Source organism: Bactrocera oleae, chromosome 3 (assembly GCF_042242935.1).
Source record: "Bactrocera oleae isolate idBacOlea1 chromosome 3, idBacOlea1, whole genome shotgun sequence".
In the NCBI taxonomy this organism is placed as follows: domain Eukaryota; kingdom Metazoa; phylum Arthropoda; class Insecta; order Diptera; family Tephritidae; genus Bactrocera; species Bactrocera oleae.
Window position 1 is genome coordinate 72,804,839 of NC_091537.1, and position 10,630 is coordinate 72,815,468.

The 10,630-nt window shown below is 35.5% G+C and overlaps 1 protein-coding gene across 1 annotated transcript; it reads left to right on the forward strand.

The window, feature by feature from the left end:
- Window positions 1-7,276: 7,276 nt before the first annotated feature.
- LOC106616436 (protein toll) lies at window positions 7,277-10,050 on the forward strand. Its single transcript, XM_014233091.3, has one exon. The coding sequence runs from the start codon at window positions 7,338-7,340 to the stop codon at window positions 10,008-10,010; it is 2,673 nt and encodes an 890-aa protein (XP_014088566.3). The 5' UTR covers window positions 7,277-7,337; the 3' UTR covers window positions 10,011-10,050.
- The last annotated feature ends 580 nt before the right edge of the window (window positions 10,051-10,630 follow it).

The following is a 10,630-nucleotide window of genomic DNA, read 5'->3' on the forward strand; positions in this document are numbered from 1 at the left end:
TTTCTTGCTTGGCGGCTATTTGCCAGTGCGACCGAACCATTTATTGGCTATTGAAATATATATCAAGTAATTTATGTTACTGAGTGTTTACAGAAGCGTCTTTTGCCGTTGATTAAGCTTCAAAATAATCCAGTATTCTTTTGGTTTAATCTTGTAACATGTCACTACCGAAAAATGGCTCTAAAGTGGTACCAAGGCAATAGAGGGGCTGTGCGGATCCTTCGAATTGCCCAGAGCTCAGGCCAATTGAGACTTACTGGGCCATTATTAAAAAAAACTACTAAAGACCCAACAACAACAACAAAAAGTAAAAAATGAAAGGTAGTTTAACAATAAATGGCGAAACGTAACCAAAGACTTCAGTAAAGATTCTGTGCAAGCCTATTCGCCTATAACAACCCAAACTGACTACAAGTATGTGTTTTTTTTTTTTAATTCGTATAAACCTATATTTGAACTATAGCTTGTATAAATAATTTTAAAATTGAACTATAAATCTAAGTTTTATATAAATAGAAACATAGAAACACAAAACAAATGGTAAAAATCGCCAGAAAAACTTTATATATATATATATATATATATGTTATTATATACTTGTATATATATTTTTATTTTTTATATTATTTTTTAAACGGTGCTCGGGTAAAGAGACTAAGAAAAAAATTCCATCGAAGTTACTTTGGAGTGAGGTTGCCATATAATTGCAATTTAGACAAAAAAGTTATAAGATAAAAAAGAAAAGATTAAAAAAGCTTTTTTTATTGTTGAAAAAAATTTTTTGGAGGGTTACCACCAGCAAACTCTTCTGAAGCAATGATGAATATCCCGCTATATCTCATTTTATCTAAGGGGAGCACTGTAGAAACGTGAAATTTAATAAAATGCAGACAGTATGCTAGCCAAACTGCAAATAAATCATAGACCAAACAGCGGCACACCTAATAAAAATTCCCAATAAATGCATATAAAATAAATAAAACAACAAAACTGAGAATGAAAATGTAAATAGAAAAGTAAGAACTAAGAAGTAAATATTTGACACCAGGAGGAATAGACACAGTTTGGCAACAAATGTAAAATACGTAGAGTAAACTTGAAAAACGCCATCGGGGGACCAAAAACACAAGCGGAAAGTGAATATAATGTGTATATATGGAATGCCGAGTAAAGCAGTCGAGGCAAAAATAAAGAAATAAGTGTTGAATACTACAAATTGAAACAAGGGTATGGTTCTAACTAATAAATAAACAAGAAAAGAAAGTATGCAACATCAGTCGACAAAGGAAGCACGAAGAATTTGCCAAGTGGGAGCACAAAAAGCTGAATGCAATAAAAACTCGGCATTAAAATCGCAACAAAGAAGTCATAAGAGCAGAAGTAGCAAAAAAAGCAGAAAAAACGCAAAGGAAACTCAAGAAAAAGATGCCAAATTCAATATAAACCAAGCAAATGCCAGATGCCAAATATCAGGTATTTTGAGATTCGTTGAAGAAAAGAGGCAAATAAGAAATTGTGAAGCACCTATTGAAATACAACAATAATACAAACACAACTTGTGTGAGAATAAAAAACCGTGAGGTTGAGCAGAGTTAGTTGAAGAAAAAATCGGAAGTGCGAAAATTTAACAAATTTGGTTCAGTTTTATTTAAGTAGTTATATCCACATGTGAATTTCAAATAATCTATTGTGTTTTTTGCCTGTATATCGAATGTACAAGTACATATACTTGATCCGACAAAGAGTTTAGAAAATATAATTTTTTAATTTAGTGTAATCTGCTACCTTAACTTTGAACGCATTTTTTTCGAAACCAGAGAGTCGGTGAGAAAATTTCTCCAAAACGTCTATGCCGACCGACTTGAAATTTTCGTAATGACTGCCTTAGATATATTTGTCAGATAATGATCGAAGGATACACCACTCTGAAGTATATATTTTTTCACAAAAAACTACTACTAACCATTTTAGGCCCAATGATACACTTTTAACAGAAAATCCCACTCTTTCAATTTCATTAAAAAGACTCTCACATTGTCCGATATATGTGGTGTAAGGTGAACTGTAAGTTCGAAAATCTTTATATAATATTAGGTATATGGGAGCTATGGGAAGTATTGACCCGATTCAACCCATTTTTGACACAAGTTTATAATATTGTCAAAGACACATATTCATCAAATATCAATAATACCATATATCTCACAGATTGACCGATCGTTTCGCCAAAGAATCAGTTATACGCATTGAGGTCTACATATTTGGCTTATGGGTTCTTCAAAAGTTATAATCCGATTCTGAAAATGCTTGGGCGTAAGATAAACTAGCTTGGAGGCACTATTTCTGCAAAGTTTTATTTGGATTCATTGATTGGTTCTTGATTTGTATACTGGAAAGTGAAAGAATCATATGGAATTTAAAATTGTGCTCTATGGGAAGTACGAGTGGTTGTAGTCCGATTCAGCGCATTTTCCCAACGTAGCATAAGATCGTCAAGATAATGTTATGTACCAAATTTATTTAAAATTGGTGGAGTAAGTCCGGAGATATGGGGTTTCCCTTAAATGTGGGCGGTGCCACACTCATCGTTAAAATTTGACAGCGACTTCTATATAAAGACTTCTCATACCATTTTGGGAGTAAAATTTAATGTCTCTGGCGTATTTAGTTATTGATTTATCGCGCTTTAAGTAGTTTTTAACAGTACTGTTATATGGGGAGTGGGAAGGATTATCATCGGATTTCATCCATTTTTACAGTGTCGGTAGAAGTTCTACAAGTAAATAAAAATTTAGGTTGCTTTTCGTCCCAAATACGGCAATTTTGCTTGTTTACATACCCATTGAGCCAGAAAAGGGCCTCATCGCTGAACAAAATTTGGCTCGAAAAGGTCGGATCTTCTTGGAACTTTTCAAGAGCACATAGAGCGAAATGATGTCGCTTGGGTTTTGCACAAGCTGTATTTTGTACACCAATGTATTGTATTATGTTGACCAAAAGTTGAGTGAAGCGGGCGAAACAAATTCTTTACAGAACGTGAATTTTCGTATTGAAGTTGAACAATTTGTAAATATTGTTCAAGCATAAGTCTTTCCATGATGAAATGCCAAACAATACCGTATATATCGATTATATTTAGGTGTTACCAACTACCGTTACTATACAGGCTATATTGTGGACAGAGAAAAGGATGGGCTGATTAAATTAATTTTGACATTGCTGAAGAATACTTGAGAGCATATTTTCAAACGATTTTATAAATATTATGTACCATATAACATTGAACGACATGTTTGGCATATGAGTTGATAGAATAACGAAAATCAGTTGAGGTAAGTGACGGGAGATCTAATTTGTTCTTGATTTATGAAAAACATAACATACTCTGAGCGGCTTCGTAACGAATTTGTCCCCTTTGACCTAATGTAAGCTTCGGGTTTCCTCTAGTTGGAGCCTTGGGCCCGATACTGTAAACGAACGTGGATTGACGGCCAGGAAGGTTTTGTTGTGTGTTTGGTGGGATCGGCAAGGAATCATCTACTACGAGCTGCTCCCCTATGACCAAATGCTCAATTCGGCCCTCTACTGCCAACAACTGGACCGCTTGAAGGCAGCACTCATCCAGAAGAGGCCATCTTTGATCAACAGAGGCCGAATTGTGTTCCATCAGCACAACGCCAGGCCACACACGTCTTTGGTGACTCGCCAGAAGCTCCGGGAGCTCGGATGGGAGGTGCACCCACCTTATAGTCCGGACCTGACACCAAGTGATTACCATCTTTTCCTGTCCATGGCGAACGCGCTTAATGGTGAGAAGTTAGCCTCAAGAGAGGCCTGTGAAAATTGGCTCTCCGAGTTTTTTGCCAATAGGGACGCAGCCACCTACGAGAGGAGTATAATGAAGTTGGCATCTCGTTGGCAACAAGTTTATGAACAAAACGGCACATATTTGACTTAAATCGGATAAATGCACACAAAGTTATCATCTTTTGAAAAATCAATAAAAAACCGAACGAAGTTTTTACCTTACCTAATATATAATTCTTACATTGAACGACATATTCCTCATAAAGTTTGTTAGAGTAACACAAATCAATATATGTAGTATTTGGGAGTTGGTGTAATCCGTAGACTAAATTCACATATAATCGGCATTCAACTATAGTATATCCAATATTTTAGGTTGTATTAATTTTGCTGAGATATTTTTAGTATTGACTGATATATTTGGCATAAGGCCAACCGGAAGTTCTTATATCAAAGTTCTTATAAATGCAGTGGCCCGATTTATTTATTTTTGGCATTAATACATATTATTAACAGAATAAAATGCTCCCTGAGTTTCATTAAGGCACCTTTCATACCATCACCAATATATAATTTATGTAGTAAATCAACCTGATGTTCCAAAATTTAAGGGCAAGCTTTCACCCGATTTTACTCACTTTAGGGCCAAAAATTCAACATTTTAAAAAAATTACATTCATTTATATATATATATCAATGTTCGAAAATATTTCGATAAGTTATATGCGGGCTAAGGTAAGTATTGCCCCTATTCAATCCATTTTTGACATACGGGCATACTATTATCAGAAAGAGACTTTCTCTGAATAACATATCTCACAGATTTACATTTATTTCCTGTAAAAAGTTAGCATCAGGAACTGGAGTCCCTATATTCGATAACAGGGGGCTTGAATAGTTTTGGTCCGATTTTGACAATTTTGAGAATTGATATGGTATATTTCAAATGCACTATATGTGCAAGGTTTTCTCCCGATATATTATTGGGTGCTTGATTTGTATACTGAAAGTATAAACATCATATAGTACTTAACATTTTGCTATATAGGAGCCGCTTTTCACATTGTAATAATGGAATGTAGTAGTTTCATAGATATGTAATTTCACCAAAATGTGGGGATGCCACGCCCATCGTCTCCAATTTTTATATCGGCTCCTGTAAAACCCCCTTGTACCATTTCGGATGTTGAATTTAATGTCCCTGACGCATTTAGTTATTGATTTAACGACTTTGTAGTAGTTTTTAACGAAACCGTTATATGGGGAGTGGGCGGGATTATTATCCGATTTAATCCATTTTCACACTTTCTAAGGGACAGTCAATAATATTCACTCTGTGAAAATTTGGATCATATAGATTGAATAGTCTAGGAGATTAAACCTATATTAATGGCGTTTTGTGGGTTATGCCCGTTTACAATACCACACTTTTTATGGTGCCATAAGTGTACCAAGTTTCATAACGATATCTTAATTTTTTAGGTGATACATTCAACTTTCTGTTAGACAAAACTAGTATTCTCTGTAGCAGGAGTATACAAATCATCCTTAGCACCAGACACCTGTATTTCGCCACGGGATCAAGGGAATCCAAAATTTTTCAAAATAAATCACCGATTATTAAACTACATTAAATTAAGTAAATATATATTATAGTTTATTAATTTTTTAAATAGTATTTTAGGTATCTTAAAAAAATATCACGAAAATATGTGATTTTTCTGACTTGCAAATGGATATAAAGTCGCTCAAAAACGCAGTATTTTGTGCAAAAAAAGTATAATAAAATTGCGGTCGAAGGCAGGCTAAAGGCAAAAAGTTTCTGAATTGAAATGTAGAACCTGCATGTGTATTTTGGGTTGCAAACTGTTTTCTTCAAAAATATATATGTTTCTGGCGAGAACATAATTCGAGGTAACTGTGACTTAATCCACTGTTGGGTCGTGTCAACACTAAACGTTCTCTCTCTGTCTCTTCATTTCCACTCAGAGAACACATTTGAATGGTATATTATTTCCCAAAAACTCTGATGAAATGTAGCCTCCTCGAGCAAATATGTTATTAGAACTAAAAAATTACATTCGTTTTAATTCTTATATACTTTTTTAAGTCGATAAAAGTATACAAGTATAAGAGTATACAGCAGATAGACGATCAGAGAGGACATATATAAGAAATTTGTAATTGTAAATACCTATGCTATTTTGTAATGATTGAATGAATATAATGTAAAATAAAATTTAAAAAAGTCTATACTAGAAAGTTCAGTAAAAAAAAATTAATATAACCTAACCTCAAGGTTTAACTCTAACCTCTAAGTGAGGTTTCGCGGATGATTCTCTCGACGAAGATTACGGAGATATTAAATATTGATCAATTTGGAATCAAATTTCCATAAGTATAGATGAAAAGGCTCTTAATTACCAGCTGAATGCAAATGTGCGCCGAATACAAGACATCCAAGATCTTTTAACATAAGCGAAGGCTGGACAGAGGACGATAAAGTATCGAAATGCTTCTACTTCGCATTCCTCTAGAAAACTTTGACAAGTTAGGTCCGTCAAAATGTTCAACCTCACCGCATGTACATACATATATCCGACCCAGAAAAATCACGCAACCGCGCTCAAGCCAGTCCCAGTTGTCTAGTAGTAGACCGCAGGAGTAGAACGGAGCCCCTTTAGTTCCCTGTCTGAAAATATTCGGGAGAGTACCGTTTTACTTCAAGTTCATCGGGTTTGCAGTTTCCAGCGATTCCGGTATGGCCAGGAAAAAAGCAAGTATCATTTCGAAATAATTGATGGGCCAAAATGTTCATTGACTAGAGCCACGTTAATATCTAAATGTTTGTACCGACTAATAAGCAAACCAGTCGTTTTTTTTAGAGTTAAATTTAATCTGATGGTTTTCTTTAGGGCGTTTTCACATTGTGCCAGTTTGTGAGATTCGTCCATTTTTCGTCCGTATTTTAGGAAACGGGGTCAGCGGCACCTTTAAAATAATTTATAGATGTTACTCTCTACTGTGAAAAAGTTGAAGTTCATAGCTTGTAGATTCTGTATAAGTTTTCGCAATTTGGCCATTTTTGGGCGTGACAATTGTCTGTTTTCACCCATCTGTAATAATGACCTTTCTCAGAGTGCCACTGGACGGCCAGACAGTCATCTGTATTATTATTTGGCATTGCAAACCCACATATTGCATTACATACTCGATTAGTGATTAATATTTGTTAAATTTTGTCATCGCTACGGGAGATAAACTTCATTTCAGAAAAGCATTTTTATAAGGACCACAGCAACTGCGGATATCAAGACGAGTGCTTTGAGGGTTTGCGGTTTTCACAAATATTTTTCTTGATAAGGAATTGAAGATAAACATTTAAGAGGGTTAATCAACTGCAGCTTGATATTTATTGTTTAGTAATTCAGTGCAAGTGAGTTGGTCTGCAAGCGCTATTTAGTGAGCAGAAAATATAGAAACAATATCAGCACAATATTAAATTTAAGTAAAATCAAACTATTTGCAAGATGTATAAAATACTCGCCTACATACTAAGTGGGATAATACTAAACGGAAAATTTCTGTTGGTCAAATTGCAGTTTTCCGCAGTTACCGATCAATCAGACTCTTGGGTTAAGGATTGCTATAAGGATGAAATTATTTCTTGTAGTTGTGTTAATGGCGTTTATTGCAATGTTAAGGATGAATTCGCTGATATTTACACAAGCTTTGATTCGGAAGTGTGGCACATGCCTGTGATTTGTCCAAAAGAAACACCACTAAATATTACTTTTCTACTCGAGCACCAATTTCAGTCAAATTTACTCAAATCAAATTATTTGGAAGAGAAAAAATGCAAGGAATTGAAGAACAAAGTATTTGGTAATTTTGCGTTGTGGCCAATAATAATAACGAATGAACTAAATAAACTGACACTAATCTATAATAGTGACTTTACGACAAAATCAACCACAAATATTTTTAGCATACAAAGTCTATTTCATCTTCATTTGATCCTAAACTCAAAAGCAGACTTTATAACTATACCAACTGGCATATTTTCTACACGCTATACTACACTGACAACGCTTACACTTAGCGCACGAAGTCTAACGAAACAACACATAACGCTGCGAAACTTGACGCAAGAACATTTTCAAACCTTTACTGCGCTCAGGCAACTTGACTTAGCCGGGAATAAGATGCACATTTTAGATGAAAATATTTTTGCTACCCTTACGCAATTGAGTTGTCTGAACTTGAGCCGTAATGAAATCGTGGAATTACCACCAAATCTATTAGCGAGTCAGCTGCAACTTATCATACTAGATCTTAGTGACAACTTATTGTCATATCTACCGCCTGCACTTTTTAACCGCTCTCGTTGGCTATGGCAGTTGAAATTGAGTGGGAATCGACTGCACGATATCACAAATCTTATGGCAAATCTAAAACCGTTGAGCCATCTACACAGACTAGACTTAAGCGACAACAAATTGCAAACAGTTCGGGACAGGGAGTCTTACGCCAATACTTCAGCGACATTATTAACAAATTTTCGTTATGACAATATCAATATGCCCTTGGCTGTAGCTCAAGATCTAAATTATATCATCAAATTACAGCCTCAAAAGTACGAGGGAAACGATCTCATTTTAACAGCAATTAATTTAGGTGGCAATCTTCTGAGTGAGTTTAATATGGATTGGGTTTTCGAAGCCGGCGTTAAATGCCCATATGAAATAAGCTTAGAGCACAATTCGATTAAAAACATATATGCTTTATCAAATTTACTGAAAACAGATGACGATTGTGAACGCAAAACCAAACTGACTGCCAATCCGGTCGTTTGCGATTGTAAATTAGCTTGGATTTACAATGGTGGTTTTCGTACATTTTTTAGTGATTTAAAGTGTGAACAGAAGTCGAGCAAACTACTAACGAATATCGCACAACTTCGACGGGACGAGCTGTGTGCTTGGCAACCGGTGCTGTGCCCCAGCAAATGCGTTTGTTACACTAAATCTGAGTTTTTGACCATCAACTGCAACGCTAGAGAACTCGACGTTATCAAACAGCTGCCACGTCCCGAGCAAGTTGCGCTCACGACTTCAATACTCGATATTAGCAGTAATCAATTTACGGTTTTGCCGCCAAACACCACCTTCGGCTTTGATAACGTTTCGCAACTCTACGCTTCGAATAATAAAATCTTCAACATAAGTCTATTTGAACTTCCAACTAATTTGACAGTGCTGGATTTACGAAATAATCGTTTGAAATCCTTAAGTGCTGATTTTTTGCGTGCTTTTCTCAATGAAAGCACGAAACTACAGTTTTTGAATCTGAGTGGAAATCCTTGGTTTTGCGACTGTGCTGCGCAACAGCTGCTCTACACAATACGCGCACATCGGCAACGCATACCCGATGTCAAGCAGTTACGCTGTGATAATCTACAGAATGTTACCCTCCTAACAGCGGGCGTGAGCGAATTATGCCAAACTGAGGATAACGTTAAACATTATCAGTACATGATTGCGACTATAACTTCTGCAGCGTTACTTATTATTATTTTACTTCTCATCATCACATTATTCTATAAATATAATTTGCAAGCGAAAGTCTGGTTATATAGCCATAATATATTAACTTGTTGCATTCATGAGCGTGAACTGGATAAGAATAAAAGATTCGATGCGTTCATCTCCTATGCACACCAAGACGCTGACTTCGTCAACCAGACTTTATTGCCACAACTCGAGCAGTGCGAACCACCATTTCGTATATGCACGCACGAACGGAATTGGTTGGCTGGTGCGTATATATCTGAACAAATTATCGAATCGGTTGAGCAGTCGCGTCGTACGATCATTGTTCTCTCGCAGCACTTCATCGAATCGGAATGGGCGCGCATGGAGTTTCGCACAGCGCATCAGTGCTCGTTGAATGAAGGTCGTGCACGCATAATTATGATTAAATATGGTGAAATTATCAACAGTGAATTATTGGATAAGGAATTGAAGGCATATTTGGATATGAACACATATCTGGATTGGCAAGATGACAAATTTTGGGATAAACTACGTTACGCTATGCCACATAAAATGGGTAGAAAACGGAATGCCGATGATATGCTGGAAGTTGGGGGCAGAATGTATGTTATGGGACAAATTCGTTATTTGCGTGACGAGAGCGTTTAAATTTGTCGTAGGCTTACTTCATGATTCATCAAGTTGTTGAAAAGAGGCAAGTTTTTCTGCAAATGTTTATATGCATATATATTATATATTATATATCATTTAATTGTAGATGCTTAAGATAATCTGGTCAAAGTAGTGCTAATATTTTCAACTATCGGTATATAAGGGAAAGTGGAATGACTTAATAGAATCACTAACACATATTTCTGTCAATCAGAATGATGAAAATTATCGCTATGAGTATTTATATCAGGGAAACTTATTTACTGATTTGTTCAAAAGAGGGGTGGACATTCATAAATTAGGTAAATAGAGGCTAGATCAATTTAATTAATTTTTTACACCAGGCAAAATGATATACAAGAAAAGATGCACATTTAATTTATTTGACTTATATTTATATTCGCTATAAAGTCAGCGATAAGTCGAGAATTTTCACATTCAGTATCTAGGGGCGTAAAAATGTGTGGAACGATTTCGACCATTTCTAGATGATACCACATCTTAAAGAACACACCTAATGGGACCACCTAAAAAGTGTGATTTTTTTAAAGAAAAGCTACTGCATGAAATGTTGAGGATATGTTTATATTTATACATAGCTAGTGACTACACACAAA

Bases quoted from the DNA above. Each gene is read 5' to 3' on its own strand.
- LOC106616436 (XM_014233091.3), top strand. From the start codon at position 7,338: ATGTATAAAATACTCGCCTACATACTAAGTGGGATAATACTAAACGGA.